Below are 15510 nucleotides of genomic sequence, written 5' to 3' on the forward strand. Positions count from 1 at the left end.
ATTAATCAAAGCGAAATCATGAGCATGGCAGAACACTTTAGTTTTCCCCACATCCACACAGAGATAACCGCGATTGAATTGGAGTCTAGAAGGTTGAACACGACTTACCTTCGCCGGAGGGGAAGTACCCGAACCCGAACCCAGACTCGGACTCGGACTCGTGCTTGGGGACTTTCCCTTACCACCTTTGCTACTACTTCCACTGCTACTCCCACTATTGTTCTCCTTGTGATTCGCCTTAAACTGGAGCAAGGGACTGCCGTTGTTGTTGCGGAATGGATTGGCAGACCGGCGACTTTCTGGGGGATGATTGTTGGATGTCGATGCAGTGCCAGTGTGGTGGGGGCCTGGAAGAGGAAGACACAGAATTCATTGGGTCAGCGTTGCAAGACTCCTAGGGGGATGCTGGCGTGCAAAGAGTAGGCTGAGCGCGCTAGTTCTCGTGCTCGGCTCGGCGTGTCACTGGGATCGTGGGATCATGATAAACGCGCTATGCACTCTCCGACCTCTTCCGCCACATTGAACAACAGACCATCGCCAGTCGTACACAGCTTTTGAGTCAGCGATACGAATTCCAAGAACTCTTAGGAGCATTTCTGTCTCATTCTCAAGCTCGGCACGTCACGGTGTCAGTAAGATAGAACGACCACCGCGACCTCTTCCGCCCCAGAGAACATTGAACGGTAATGGAATGGATCGGTAGTCGTGTGCACACGAATACCCACCCAAATACGGGCAAAAGAATGGAAAGTGTAATCTTCCATTGGGCCCACTAGTACTACTGCACAGAGTAGAAAGGGGTCTGGACGACAGACACAGCATTTGGGTCAACGTTGCAAGAGCTCCCAAGCATTCCTGACGTGCCATCCTCGTTCTCGGGCTCGGCGCGTCACCGTGTTGTAGGATCGTCATAAACGCGCTGCGCAAGGACCCCTGCATCTCCGCCACAGATAATCGTGCGAGCAGAACTTTCCACCCATACTTATACGGCCAAATGAAAGTTTACATCTACTGCACGGAAGCAAAAACGCAACGCAAACGAGTGATTCTTCCATGCATTGGCTCCAATTGCAATGCACAGAAGCTGATGTGACGTCTATAAAAAGACGCAAGAGACGGGACGGGGCCGAGGCGAGGCAGCAGGATCCATCCTCGCAGAGAACCGACAACAGGCGGCGAATGCGAAAGGAGTTCCTGTGCGCAGCGGTTGTGTTTCCCAGTAATGCTTGTTCGAACTAACGCCTTCGCACGAAGTTCGCCTATGCCAGCGAGTGCGGGAAGGCACCGACGAGCGAGAATTCCCAAGGATCCCATTCGTCGCCGGTTGCAAAGATAGAGGGCAAAGATAGAGGAGCACAAACGCGGAACGAAACGAAAATAGAAATAGGAATGAAAATGACGATGCTAAGAAAAACACACCTGCGGACGAGGAAGAGGAGGACGCTTGGGGTACTTCGGGACGCGGAGGGGGTGCAGGGCTGTGTGGCGCAGCGTTCTCGGCCGGTCTTGGCTGCTGCTGCATGAATGCTGAGACTGAGCTCAATTGAAGCGGGGTCGACACGGCCTTGCGATGGCCCTTTGCGGGGGGCAGCGAAGAGTCGCGTCGATGTGAGGGCTGGGTAATAGACTGGGAGAGGGGTCTGTTGGAGGATCGGTCTGCGGCGTCAGAGGTGCGAGGAGAGCTGGAGGTGGAGATGGAGCGGAAGGAGCCGTCGGTGTCTGGGTTGGTGAAGGCGGGGTTGGGTGGGAGGGTGAGCATCGGCTGGGACATGAACGGTTTGGGGCCGTCGGTCGGGCCTGTGGTGTTCGAGCGTGAGTGTGAGGAGCGGAGGTAGTTGGACGAGGTCTTCTTGTCGCTGCCTGCGAAGTGGCGGACGAAGGAGAGGTGTTTGACGAAGAAGTGGCTCGCTTTCGCCTTGGAGGAGACGGGGGTGAGGATGAGGAGAGCAAGGTAAGCGACGGAGAGCTACGTACGGAGAACGGCGGACGCGGCTCTGGCGCTGTGCACTCCATCCAATTCCACTGCGCGACGCTGTTGGCGGTCTGCTTTGACACTGACAGCGACGGTCAGACTCAGAGCACGAATGATCGACCACCCGATGAGCTCACTCCCGCTCAGGCCATGCCCTTCCCTTTTTCTACGCGACTTCCCACAATTCCTCCCCCCGGCATACCCCGCCCGACGTCATCCCAAAACCTCCCCGCGACCCCGTGGCTCGCCCCGACATCTCCCTCTCGTCCTCCGTCCCATATCCTCCGTTTTTTTTTTCCATGGGCTCAAATTTCGCTGTTTATCATTGACTCTTCACCGTCCGAATCTTCGCGCAAATTTCAAAGCTGGCTTCCATCGGGCATGACGTCGGACCCATCGGCTCTCCTTTGGACCACGTTCCGAGCAAACCCACGCTTGGCTATAAATAAACCCTAGCACTCGCGGCCTTCTCCATCGTCGCAAACGTTTGAGATTGATACGCTTTGGACATGCTCGAGCTCTGGCCATCTCTTCCCGGTTACTCCCGTCTCAAAGGTTTAACTTTGAACTCGGCTTTCTCTGCTCTTTCTTGACCCACTCAGCATTCTCGGCGGACTTACGTAGGAGCTCACCTCTCACACTTCATGGTCTGCGTAGGCACTAGTGTGTATCCACTCGCGCAGTTTCTCTTGCATCACCTCCGTGGCTCCCAACTGTGGCTCCCAGCGTATGTATGTACGAAACACTTCGCCGTGCCTATGATACATACATACATAACGGAACTCGCTCCATGACTCGTTGCTCGGAGCGATATTTGTTCGACGCGTGCTGCTGCTGATCCGCCTGCCCTCGCCCTGGCCTAGTACTGGTAAGTATTCCCGGCGGTGACACAGTGGGTGGAGCATCAGCAAATTAAACCCAAAATGCGTGAATCGTGGATGGTGGATGAGTGGAGTGAGACTTGAATCATCGACGTGCGTCAGTAGTGATTTGAGTGTGCTAGTCCCTGCTAGTCCTGATGATGTTTAGTGGAACTTGTCATTGACAGTACTAGTGATTTATTTTTAGGACGTACTGTGGTGTCTTTATTTTTAGCTTCTTATTCTGTCTTTCGTTGGGTCGTTGTCAGCGTTCGGTTTTGGTACACGGGTGACGAGCGTATGCACGAGCTCCTCGAACGGACTAAGTTCGTCCACATTGCGTGACACATCGACCCCAGCGGCCAGGCGCTGAGCGAGCAGTTAAGTACCTGGTACGCATACATGACATACGAGCCCACTGTGCTCTCCCTTCCGTAGGTCCATGGGGATCGACATTCTCATTATGTTCTACTGGGTTTCTACATGCCAGTGGGAGGGACTTGACATAATACGACCGGAAAACCGAAAATCCAACAACTTACTTATCCCCACGAATTCGAGCCTCCGAGTCTAAGTCAGCAAATAAGTACTCCGCAACTTCCGTTTTGCCACTTCCTCTTCTTCCCTCTGGTCAGTGGCCCAAAATACAGTAACTTCAACTCGCTCATATGCATATGCATTTCACAGAGGCCCTTGTGTTGTGTTGTGTTGTGTTGTCTTGTCTTGTCCTGTCTTGTCTTGTATCGTCCCGGGATGCTGGTGGTGGCGGTACAACATACCTTAGTAGGGTCACTCTAAAGCCCCATCCGAACCCTCGTAAGTGCAAAGTGCATGTTCGAACCTCGGTCCTCGAGCCACATAATAATTGATTGAACTTAGTACGTTGCAGAACCGCGTGAGTCTAAGCTTGCTCCTGTATACCACAGTGACGGTGACAATTTGCGGCATACTACTTAATACTAAATAGACACCACCATCTAGATGTGCCAGTGCACGTCGCGCCCCCGACTGCCGCTGCGCCCACCACCACACTTCATCTATGTACCTCCTCCTCTCCAATCGGGCCCTCGCGGTCACTGCAAAGTGGACGCGGATCTATAGACTATGCGAGGGGATAATAATACTTACTCAGGCCCTCGGGCTATGGTGCTGGTGCTGGCACCGTAACCTGAACACTGGCCCGGGCAGTCGCAGAGGGGCTTAGAACTTGTCCGAGTCCATAGAGCCATATTTCTGCCGTTTGCGCAACTCGACATGACTCGGGTCCTAGCCAGCAGCCTGGTCCTTCGAAACGGTGTTGAGTAGGACCGTCACGACTCACGGTAAGTATCCGCCCAGCCCCAACACCCAACAATGCCAGTCATAACCTGAACGGGCCTCTTGCACCGCTTCGACCTGCCAGAGCCTCCGGTGACCGTAACGCGGCCTTGCTAGCGCTACTACATAGTGTCCCGGGCCAGATAACTTGGATGTGCGACTTTCTCCACTGAGACTTGAGTGGTGTCTCTCATAGTACTTGCTCGATATCCTTAATAAATGCGATCCCAGAGCTCCCTGAGGGGCCAAGGTCATTAATATTGAGACTGCCAGTCTTCCAATCCGTCCAATTTTTTTGTGTTGTGATGAACGTCAACAAGTGTCAAGGATAGATGATTGCGACAACAAACTGAATAGCACGGAACACGTTTGAACAAAGCATGTACATAACTTGAAAACTTATATACACAACAAAGCAAGTAAGATCAAAAACCACTTCTGAGCTCACACGCTGTACAACCCACTCTCTACCCTCGAGCGTACAGACAGACAGACAGACGGACGGTACAACAGGGGTGTTGGGAGGGAGTACATGCGCGGGGCTCTTGGATACTGAGACACACAGACAACAGACACGGACATGGACGATAAATACATACAGAGATACGACGATGGAGGATGGGGGGTAGCCGGGAGAGATCAAAGGGAGGTGTCGCGATGGAAGACTAATAAATAGATACAGACATACGATGCGAGAACGGGGAGAGCAAGGTGGAGGGGGGTAGCCAGCGGGAATAAGGAGTGAAGGTATCGCGATGGAATAGATAGCATATTCAAAAGACACGGCCGACGAGCAAGCAAGCAAGCAAAGAGAAGAAGAAAGAAGCACAGACCCAGAGCAGAGCAAAAAACAGGCCACACGCATCGATTCCAGAAGACGGGCCAGCCACGAAACAAAGTCATCCACGCTCTATGTGCGTATCGTTTGTTGGTCGGTCGGGGGTCCATCGGCCTTAGTTTTGCTGCTGCTGCTGGCCCTCCGGCACGGGAGTGACGGGCCTCGTGTTGGGTTGACGGGCGGTCGTGGACGAGATCGCGCGCCAGACCTGTTGGTAGCTTGGCTGGAGGGGAGGGGAAAGAGAAGATGTGGTGTCAGCGTGGTGTACGACACGACGTAGAGTGGAATGAAAGGGAGACGGGTGGGGTGGTGGGGAGAGGCAGGACAAGGGAATAGCTCATCCACTTGCTCGGCAGTCCAAGACAGTCCAAGAGGAACACCGACGTGACAGATCCCTGAGCCCTAGCCTTGAACAAAAGTCCAACTCACACCCCCTCGAGATCCACGACCCCGCCCGCAAAAAAACGACGGCCCAAAAGAAAAGCACAGAAAGAGGAAGAAAAAAAAATCAAGAAGAAAAAAAAACTCACATGCGTCACCATCGAACTCTCATGCGTCTCCAAACACTCATAAACGACCCACTGCACCGTCTTCTCATACCGCACAATACAATGCGACGTCCTATGGAACACGACGCCCGGCATCCACAGCGTCGTCGACACCTGCAGGCCTTCTTTCCCGACGCGTTCTTCGGGGAGTACGTGCCGCGGGTGCGGGCGGATGTGGGTGATGGGTTTGGGCTGGAAGGTGCCGGTGGAGGAGGGGTAGGCGGCGGCCATTGTTTGTTCTTTTTTCAAAAGGAGGGTGGGGTTGGGTAGGGTAGGGTAAGGTGGGAGTGGGAGTGATATTGGTGGGGTGGTTAGTTTTTGGTTTTTCGGTCGTGTGTGGGATCGATAGTAAGGAAGGGCAGGCCAATAGTCAAGGAGAGCGGCTAGGATGTAGAAGGTAGAAGGCAAGGAGCGAAGATATCAGGCTCGAGTTTGAGGCTGTCGACGTTGGTGTCGTTGTTGTGGTCTACGCCGCGGCTATTGACGTCGGATACGAACGTACACGACAAGTATCTTTTTCAAGATCGGGTAATCAGATATCGGCCCAGGCGCGTGTAATTTCGGGATCCAGTTCCAGGTTCGGGTCCGGGTCCGGGTCCAGGAGTCTTCAAGTAGGGCAGGCTTGTCGCGTGAGGGCACGGGGGATCGTATCGCCGCGGCGGGGGTGGAGAGAAGAAGGGGGAGAAGAGAGAGGATGGGGAGGATGGAAAAGACGGGATGTGGATTGTGGGAGAGAAGAGAGAGGGGATGTCGGAAGAACTCCGAAAAGTGGACGGGCTTTTATAGGCGGGGGACGCGCGGACTTTGGAAAAGAAGCTGACACACAAGGGTTGGCAGGGTAGCGAACGTGTTTACGTGTCTATACCATGGGAACGTAGGGTCTAATAATGAGGTAATGAGGTAAGTGAGCCAGATACGAGAACACTAGAACAGGATCTGCACTGTGCTCGTAAAACAGCGATGTTTGAAACAGGGAAAAAAACGTACCAGAGGTTGTGGGGTATGTATTCAAGGGTCTAGATGTAGCACTTATGAGGGTATTCTTGAGGGCTAGATGGGCAATGGGAGAGACGGAGTGGCAACTCAATCCTTTCTTTCTTTGACGAACAATGGGACGTTCATCTATGGTCGGCGCGTCCGCTCGATACCGCTACTCAAAATCCGAAAAATTACGTACGTCTTCCAGCCACATGAGGCCTTCGGTAAAATTTTCCACTGCCTCGAGGTCGTCGCGGATTGGCCGCCGCCATCCTGAGTCGCACGGGGCGATTGAACAGGCAAGCAGGCAAAGAGGCAGCCTAATAGGGATTTATGTATACGACGGTAAGCTTCGTTCCATGAGGGTAGTGTGGGATTGACCTATTTGCTCAACGATGTCGCCTAATGTACGACCATACGAGCATTCATCCATGAATATCCTGCGCGAATCCTGCGAGTCGAGCACGCTCAGTTGGAAGGCCTTTATGCGCTGGGCCTAGACCACCCTCACAGGTTGCCCTCGACTGAGGCTAGGGAAATTTATTTACGTACTTCGCTAATGAAGGGGAACAAGAGGCGTCGCAAACTGCGATGGCTCGATCGAGACCGAGGACAAAGGCTGGCTAAAAGCGGCATGGAAACGTCGGAGCCTCCCGGAATCTCGTGATTTTGATTCAGCGTTTTGGTTTAGGTGGCGTACTATATGTGGCCCCGAGAGTGAAGTGAAAATGTTGAGGTTGAGCCCATTGAGAGTGCGAGATGTGGATCAACCTCGAGCCTGCACGTTACATATCATCATCCTTCTGTGTTTACGAGGAGGTATATTGACCAGCCAGCCACTGCGACGCAGCATAGTCGTCAGCACTGTACGACGCTTTATGGGTGAACCTAACGCTAACTGAACTTTGGGTCAATCACATCTCCGAGTCTGCTCACTGTATCCTTAGCAGGCCCCGTCTGACCCCTTCATTGGTCTCGTTAATGCTTGTATTAACGCATATTCTCATATATACCTAAGAATTCCATGATTTAAGGCGGAGGCCCTACACCTTGACAGCTAGTTGGAGAATATGTGGAATAGGATGAGAAGAGAGCAGTGAAAGCGGACAATTCTATTGCATGGATATCTAGAATGGTAGCTTGGTCCTGCCCAAGCCTGAAGCGGGACGAAGTGGGTTAGGCTTCCTCCTCAAGCGTTGCTATAAGAGGATTGGTTAGAAAAATCGTCAGTATATCGCCTTCAACGATCGCCAGAAAACAACCAGACAAGGTAAAGGGCCCCGGGAGAAACGGAGAAGAGTCAGAGAAAGAAGGAATGGTACGTACCCCCTTGTACTTCGCGACCCTCGCCGGCATGAACCTCAACATCCTGGCCTGCATCTTCATCCTCTCTCCCCTCACTCTCTCCCACTTGTGTCCCTTGAACATCCTCCTCTTACCCGCATACAGCCTATTACCCACGTCCGCACCCTTGACCTCCTTCGCCTTCAGCTCTCCACCCCACCTAATCTCGCGATCCCACCCTCTGACATGCGTCCTGAACAGCAAATTCCACGTGACCACTGGACGACCGAGCCTTAACCTCTTCTGCCGCCTACTCAGCGTCGACACGACTTTCGTGAGCCCCGAAACGTTCGTCGTCGTCGTCGCGGACGCGCCTCCGGTCGCAGATGGCGCGTCTGTGGTCGATTTGCGCGCGGCTCTGACGGCGAGAGCAGCCTGCATCTCCCCGACCAGAATCTTATCCTTCAACCTCTGACCCTCCGGATTGAATTTCGGCCCTGGTGGCAGAAGATGCAACGTCCCGCTCTTCCTCGCGTTCTTGACCAGATCCGCCTGTCTTCTCAGCGAATACTTCGCAGGGGCCCATCGGCCGGTCGATGGATTCTTGAGGGGGATGAAAGGGTTCAAGGCGCTGACCGGAGTGGTGTAATGCGGGTACATTGGCTCGTTTGCTTGTTGTTTCCCTTTCGTGGACTTTGAGCCTTTAGTAAAGAAGTCTGTATATGTCGTTTGAGAGGCAGGAGGGATGTGAGGGACGCCAGGCTGTATTAGGCGAGGTAAGGTGGTGAGCTCGCGCATTCGGAAGCGTTTGACGGCTTGGAGCGCCATGGTCGTCGACTTCCGACTTTCGATGCCTCGTACGCGCAAAGACGAGACACTTTGAGCGGAGGAGTTGGTGCAGGAGTTCGACTTGCAAATTGGCGAGGACAGCGCGATTCCGGACCGGCCCGACGAGTTTGCGGGGGCCACAGTGGCACCTGCACCCCCGTTGAGGAGCAGAATTGGACCAGCCCTGTCGTTTCACAGCTGGCAGATATGTACAACTGCTCAAGGCGATACTAGAAGTCATGTTTCTCGCAAGATGCTACATGTATAGGTACTTGCTTCAAAAGATCAATCCAACAACACTGATACTCCTACGCTACGGACACAGACCTCAAAACCTCAGACAGGGCCGAACAAAACAGTGCGAACTTGAACAACTTGAACAAACAACAGGGCCGAAAAATAAGTAACTTAGGTAGTGACAGTCTATTGCATGAACCATTGAACACAAGGGCGAATAACACCCGACCCGAGCAGACCAGACCAGACCGTCCGAGATGTTTCCAAGACGTTGACACGAAGCAACACTAGAGAGAGAGATAGAGTAAGTAAGACGAATGGAGGAAAACGAATGTAAGTGAGAGAGCAAAGTGAATGGAGTGACTAACAGGTGAGAGTGAAGACAGATGCAGATGAGAGTGACTATAAAAAGCGAGGAGTGTGGATGAAACAGTGTCAAGATAATTTATACTACAAGAAAGTGGATCGTGAGAGATAGCCCTTGAAACCGCGAGTATTGGGAAGAGCGGAGATGATGCGTGATGAAAGAAAAGACGAGTTGAGATGGATAAAATAAGATCGTGCGTCAGTACAGAAAGATATGGAGAGATCGTCATGATATAAAGTTCAACGCAGGACGCAAGAATAAAAAAATACGTTATAACAGATCGGGGATGAGTCGACGAAACAGCAGACGGTTACTACCTCAGAGCCGAGGACACCCAAAAATCACCTCGCCGCACTCTTCCAAAACTTCCACCGCGAACTCGTACCTGAACTCACCCTCTTCACCTGTTTCTCCCCCACATGTCCTTCATTCACGTCACCCTCGCCTCTCGCTCTCGCCTTGTGCAACACCCTCCTCTTCCCACCATCCGAACTGATCTCCTCTGACCCTGCTCCAGGGACACGATACACGTCCTCCTCAAACCTGATAGACGCCTTCTCCTTCTCCTGTGAATGACGATCCGCGTGTACCGTCGCGCTCTCGTCTGAATCTGGCGGCGTAGGAGGGGCCGCCACAATCCTCCTCGACCCCTCCACGCGTCTCAAAGACCGCTTGGCTCCTATACCCGCCGCCGACACCGGTTCTTCGCTCCTAACATCGACCAACGTCGTGGTCGAAGGCATAGGGACCACAGTCGAAGACCCACTATGGCCAGCCGTCATATAATGCCTCATCCCACTCGAATGCGAAGGTGCGGACGAAGGCCACCCACGACTATTCACACCACTATTAATCTGCCCCACCTCCGGATCCACGACAGACCCAGAACCAGAGCCCGACGCCGACCTCGGATGTGACCTCGTATGTGTCGAGGGTCTCACAGCCGGCGCAGGAGCAGCGACCGTGACCTGGACAGGCGCAGGAGCGGGAACGGGAACGGATACCGCACGAGACGTCCGAGGGTAGTTCGGAGTTGAGCTTGAGCCATACCCCGATCCGATCCCTGCGAACCCTACCTTCGTGGGTGAAGTCTGTGAGGGACTGGGCGGTGTGGCAGCGGCAACGGCGGCGGCGTTGGCGGAGTGTCGTCTGGGTGGGAGGGGCTCTTTACCGGGTGATGGAAGGGTGGACGACGGTGCCCTGATAGTCTCCATGGACGAAGGCGAGTACGAAGGATCCGACTTTGAATGGTGTCGTCTGTGTGAGGGCGTGCTGGGCGTCGTAGGCGTAGGCGGCAGAAGTTTCGACTTGTTCAAGGGAAGCGACGGAGACGACGCGGGTGCGGAAGCTGACGGGGTTGTCGCTAGCGATGCGGAGGCGGCGGCTGACAGTGACGAGAATGACGAACCTGAGCCGGCGGAGGAACATGAGGGTGGTGTGACGTTGATCCCCAGTCCAGTCGCAGTGACGATGTTCGAGGGTACCGCAGAGATGATGATCTCGCTCGCGCCGGCCACCCAAGCTCTCTGCTTGCTCATCATCCTCACCTCCTGCTTCGCCACAAACCCGCTTGTCCCTGCAGTGCCGCCACCACCGCCACCTTCTACCGCCTTGCGCTGTTCCCTCGCCTTCTCCTCGTCAACATCCAAGCACCCGCTCAACACCAAATTCGCCACCGTCCATTTCGCTTCCTGCATCGGACCCGAACCACCGACGCTAGGCCCCGCCATCTGCGAATCGATGACCTCGCGGAACGCAGATGTCTCCATCAAATACGCCTTCGCATGTTCCATCCCATCGCCCCCACTCCCCGCGCCCATCCCGCCCTGTCCCATCCCCATCCCCGACCCACTCCCGATCGAAAACCCACTGTTACCACCGCTTCCGCCAGTCGGTGCAGGATACGAGAACGACAACAGGAAGGACTCGATGCTCTGTGCGATTCGCTGTGCTCCTGAACCCGTAGTGGTGGGAGTTGGTGCGCCATTCGCTTTGGACTTGCCTTTGGACGAGGGTAGGAGATGTACGAGGTGGGCTTTGACGTCCCGTGGACCTGGGGCGGCAGCCTGAGCCTGCTGCAAACTGTTCAGCGAATCGCCGCTGCTCATGGGTGGCGTCGGTGGCATCGAATACATCGAAAGAATCGGCGGTCTTCTCAACACAGACCGCCTCTTCTCCACGCTCCCATTCCCAGCAGTGGACCGTACGCTAGGCACAGGGCTCGGAAGTGCAGAAGTAGGTGTAGAAGGTGTAGGACCAGAGGAAGATGAGGAAGAGGGTACCGCAGCGACGAGGAAAGGACGGGAGATGGTGGTGACGAGTATCGCGTGTTTGAGCATCGACTTTTCGGGTATATCGTGTGGTAAGAAATTGAGAATCGCATCGAATGGTCGTTGTGTCGGGTCAGGCCCCTGTGACTGCAGCGGCGTGAGTTTCGATTCCCGTCTTGCCCGGGGCGCAGTCGTGTTACGTGCGCTCGAAGAGTCGAAAGAAGTGAGACGAAGAGACGACGAAACACGTGAAGGGAGGTTCGGTTGAGAAAGCGAGTTGCTGCTCGCGCTGGGCGTCGTGTTCGACCTATATGTGAAGCCGGAAAGTTTGAGAGCCGAGGGATATTCAAGGATACCGTCTGATTCTGGGAGCTCTTGGATCGGTATGCCGCCGTCGCCACATCTACGCCAAAATCGCGCCAGCCGTTCGGCGGACTCGAGGATGTGAACGAAGCGGACTGCTCCAGAGTTTTCGAGCGCGAGGGGGGAGTGTAGGCGGAGGATGCGGATTACGGGATAGACGTCCTGTTGGATGCTTTGGATGGTCGGCGGTTGGTGGGTCGCGAGGATGAGGAGAGAGGATGAGAATTGCTCTGATTGGAGGAGTGGTTCCAAGTCCCGCACTTCAGGCGCTGAAAACAGACAGAGGTTAGCCAATTTGATGATAAATTTAGCCTCGATGCATGGAAAAAGACTAAAAAATGATTTGTAGGACCAAAGAATGCGGTGCCAGGTTTGACAGCAATTAAAAGATAACATGATCATGATAGGGTTATTTGACCAGAGGCAGCATATAGTAAGCGTATATTCTCTCCCTGATCAGAACACGATTGTCATCGTACCATACAAACAAAATGGGTACAGTGGGCATCGTTGCCAACGAATCAACGGTAAAGGCTATTTTCCGAGGATATCAGGTTCCGGTTTAGCAAGTGCCGCTATTCGGTTCCATGTCATGTCTACGAGGCTAATGCACCTCCAGAAACTCTGGTCGTGCTGAGGGTATGTTCATGCATACCCTCGACCATACCCTCTGTGTGCCGGGTGCGAGCCACATACCTACGATCGGGTGCCACTAGGTGCCACCCAACGCAAGGCAACAAAAATAGATGGATGCAGCAAGGAATTGGTTAAAACAACAAGCAGGCGAATGTAGCTGCCGGACCAAAGATGATATCTCTATCGCAGCCGACGATACGCGACAATCGAAGACACAGTGGATAGCAAAATTATGCCGAAAGCCGACGTTGTGTCAGCACCGATACCATGTTCACCGTGAAACGCATTCGCCATTGCGGTCGTTGTCACCCAGATACCGAGCCTGATGGACTTTCCGATGCCCAAATACCCCCCCACCCAGAGTCCAAACCCAAGCATGCCGAAGCCCTAGAAAGAATAATGCGACATACCTCCGAGGATGAGAATAGCATCGCGTCTTGGCTCTGCGGCGGCCGCACTGTAAAGTTTCTCGGCGGGTATGACGATAGGATTGTGTCTTCGATGGTCAATAGAAGAGAATGGGTCGAGAGGCAGTCTTGGCCTGAAGACGTCTGAACGAGCTGATACCCGGGGAGGGATGGGAGAGCGAAGGGGTTGGGCGATGGACGGTGAGCTCATGCTGCGCCGGGTGGTAGTCGTGGTAGACATGAAAACCCGAGGGTCGCGGCGGCTCTTCAACGTCGGGGATGACGACGACGAGGAGGATAGGGAGATGGTGGTGGAGAGGTACAAAGAGGGCCGGATGAGGTGGTGGGTTGAGACTAAGCCATCGTTTATTGATATTGTCTTATGCGTGGCGCAGCAGAGCGCTACATGTCGGAATTTCGAATCTCGGAAGCCTCACAGAACTCCACCCCTGGAAGCGGCCTGCCCCTTTCATTTACGCTTTCTTTCCTTCCGCACATCCATGCATCCGCCCTTACCGTCTCACCGCTCCCCTCCCCATTTTTACCGCTTTTATCTCGTATTTTGTACGAGAGCGCTGCCGAGATGCTCGCCCAGGTGTTACGTCATCCGCCCAGAAACGTTCGAACCTGGACGACAGTCATGCTCGGTCCACGTCTTCGTCAACGACATCTTCCCTTGCTCCCATGAGTACTACCCTTCTGTCGGTCACTTCTGGGCAACACCCCCACCGCTCGCCGTCGATTCTCTTGACTTTCTGCGACTCTGCTCTTGCAGTTCACTCAGCCGTTCACTATGCGTATCCATCGTGCCGCCGACTTGGACCCCTCTTGTTCCGTGCTTACACAATCCGATCAACGACAAACCCAACAGGACTCAGGGGGAGGCACAAACTCTTTCATCAACTTCCTCTTCTGGCCTTGCCGCTCCCTGCCGGCCGCGTCGACACGACCCGCCAAACCTTCTCTATCTTTGGACGCTCGCAACGGTTTTGTATCTCCTTCTGCCTTGCTGGTCGTGCACAACGAACAAGCGACTCTTGGCTATTACGCCATGATTGGTTTCGATGCTCCGGCCAGCCCGCTCGTACGACATGCCGGACGAGAACGGTCCCACCTCGCTTCACGCCTCCTCTTGCTCAACAGACGACCTTGCATATGCCCTCATGTCCTCGATGCATCCGCCGATGGACGGTTCATAATCTGAATCTATTCTTCATATTAGGGAATGATATTGATAGCGACCTATTCTTATCGACGCATGCTTGTGGTAGCCTCGTGCTCAGCGCCAGCGCTAAGCCGTTTATTAGTGCAAGCCGCAGGATCGCTGGAATTCGCAATCTTTAACCTATCATTCCCATCATCATCAACAATACTCTGTATCCGCAGTCATCATGCATCAAGGACGACGAGGTGATTTCTGGAAACGAGGGAAGTCCCGGGAAACGGATAAGAATTGCGGGCTAGTTGGGAGGCCTTGCTAATCTCTCTTGTTTTGCGATTGCAGTCTCCAGTTTCTACCCATTCGACATACAGAGACATGACGAGCCCTTGGTCCTTTTTGCCTTTCAATCTCATGGTCGCGTTTCTGATAGGTTCGCTTGAGAAGTAACGAGACGAAGCCAATATCACCGATACCAGCGCAATATGTTTGGACTTCCGCCCGACCTTTCTCATGGATGCTTCGGGTACGGGTTGTATACAGTCGCTAACAAGCTGTCGTGAGGCTCTCACCTCCAGGGAGCAACATCACCTCGCATGTCTTTGCGTCGTCTTGCTTTCGCGTACTCTGGTTGCACGACGTACGCGGGTTTTTCACGTTACTGTCGTAACATTTCTGGTTCGCCCCCTGGACCTGGGTAGGCATCATCCTCTTGCGCTACTGTATACTCACGCTCACGCCGCCGACGTTCGAATGATTGTCGGCGTGTTACGACACTACGACGGCAAACGGCAAATTTCCGGTCCTCATTCTCCTCTGCCCAAGCCTGCTCTCGGATCCCCGCCGTCTTCGTCGAAAATACTGTCGAGGATCTCCTTCAGGAGAGCACTGCTCGGCTCAAGGGTCGCTTGCTCTAGCTTTGCTTGCAGACCGCCCGCGGCTTTCGCCTCGACATGTAGTTCACGCATCCAGAGGACGTGTATCGGCTGGGATTCACTCAGAGCCCTTGCCTGGCCCACCCACCAAGGAACTCTGCCCGTTCTCCTCGGCTTTCTTTCAGATGGCTAGGCTCTAGCGATTGTACATAATGCAGCTTGCGCGCTACACAAGTTCGATCTGATGCTTTCAACTTTACGAGCATCCACAAATCCACACCTGGACCCCCATTTGGTTGTTCGTCTACTCTGCGGCCAAAAAGGAATCCGACCAAGCTCCCCTGCTAAGAACATTACTATGCTGCTAAGAGTATTACTATGCTGCTAAGAACATTATTATCCCGCCAAGCCTTCAACAGGCCCTCACATTCTATCTTCTGTCTATCGCTCCCTCCTGGTTGTTCGTCTCCTCTACGGCGAAAACCAAGTCCGACCAGGCAGTTCACTCTAAGAACATTACTATCCTGCCAAGCCCTCACACAGTCTGTCTTCCGTCTGCGTATCACTCCCT

The 15510-nt window shown here is 53.8% G+C and overlaps 4 protein-coding genes across 4 annotated transcripts; all 4 read right to left on the reverse strand.

The window, feature by feature from the left end:
- Positions 1–3063: 3063 nt before the first annotated feature.
- On the reverse strand, positions 3064–4404 carry STEHIDRAFT_109312 (uncharacterized protein; the record flags this gene model as incomplete). The annotated part of the gene is made up of 4 exons (XM_007301881.1): positions 3064–3201; positions 3878–3908; positions 3961–4116; positions 4154–4404. The coding sequence occupies 4 exons, from the start codon at positions 4402–4404 to the stop codon at positions 3064–3066; spliced, it is 576 nt and encodes a 191-aa protein (XP_007301943.1).
- Positions 4405–5102: 698 nt separating this feature from the next.
- STEHIDRAFT_109313 (uncharacterized protein) lies at positions 5103–5766 on the reverse strand (the record flags this gene model as incomplete). The annotated part of the gene is made up of 2 exons (XM_007301882.1): positions 5103–5210; positions 5518–5766. The coding sequence occupies 2 exons, from the start codon at positions 5764–5766 to the stop codon at positions 5103–5105; spliced, it is 357 nt and encodes a 118-aa protein (XP_007301944.1).
- Positions 5767–7634: 1868 nt separating this feature from the next.
- On the reverse strand, positions 7635–8669 carry STEHIDRAFT_166957 (uncharacterized protein). Its single transcript, XM_007301883.1, has 2 exons — positions 7840–8669; positions 7635–7712 (listed from the first exon to the last, which is right to left on the reverse strand). The coding sequence occupies exons 1-2, from the start codon at positions 8623–8625 to the stop codon at positions 7641–7643; spliced, it is 858 nt and encodes a 285-aa protein (XP_007301945.1). The 5' UTR covers positions 8626–8669; the 3' UTR covers positions 7635–7640.
- Positions 8670–8993: 324 nt separating this feature from the next.
- STEHIDRAFT_166958 (uncharacterized protein) lies at positions 8994–13223 on the reverse strand. The gene is made up of 2 exons (XM_007301884.1): positions 12909–13223; positions 8994–12131 (listed from the first exon to the last, which is right to left on the reverse strand). Exons 1-2 carry the CDS (start codon positions 13144–13146, stop codon positions 9571–9573), a joined length of 2799 nt encoding a protein of 932 aa, XP_007301946.1. The 5' UTR covers positions 13147–13223; the 3' UTR covers positions 8994–9570.
- Between the last annotated feature and the right edge of the window lie 2287 nt (positions 13224–15510).

The sequence above is a fragment of the Stereum hirsutum genome, assembly GCF_000264905.1.
Source record: "Stereum hirsutum FP-91666 SS1 unplaced genomic scaffold STEHIscaffold_4, whole genome shotgun sequence".
Taxonomy (NCBI): Eukaryota; Fungi; Basidiomycota; class Agaricomycetes; order Russulales; family Stereaceae; genus Stereum; species Stereum hirsutum.

What these genes read in the sequence shown, in the direction of transcription:
- STEHIDRAFT_166957 (XM_007301883.1), bottom strand. Translation starts at nt 8,625, where the DNA reads ATGGCGCTCCAAGCCGTCAAACGCTTCCGAATGCGCGAGCTCACCACC. An exon ending in GGGTCGCGAAGTACAAGGGG is followed by an intron (nt 7,713 to 7,839) that starts GTACGTACCATT and finishes ATCCTCTTATAG; the next exon opens with CAACGCTTGAGGAGGAAGCC.
- STEHIDRAFT_166958 (XM_007301884.1), bottom strand. Translation starts at nt 13,146, where the DNA reads ATGTCTACCACGACTACCACCCGGCGCAGCATGAGCTCACCGTCCATC. An exon ending in TGCTATTCTCATCCTCGGAG is followed by an intron (nt 12,132 to 12,908) that starts GTATGTCGCATT and finishes GTCTGTTTTCAG; the next exon opens with CGCCTGAAGTGCGGGACTTG.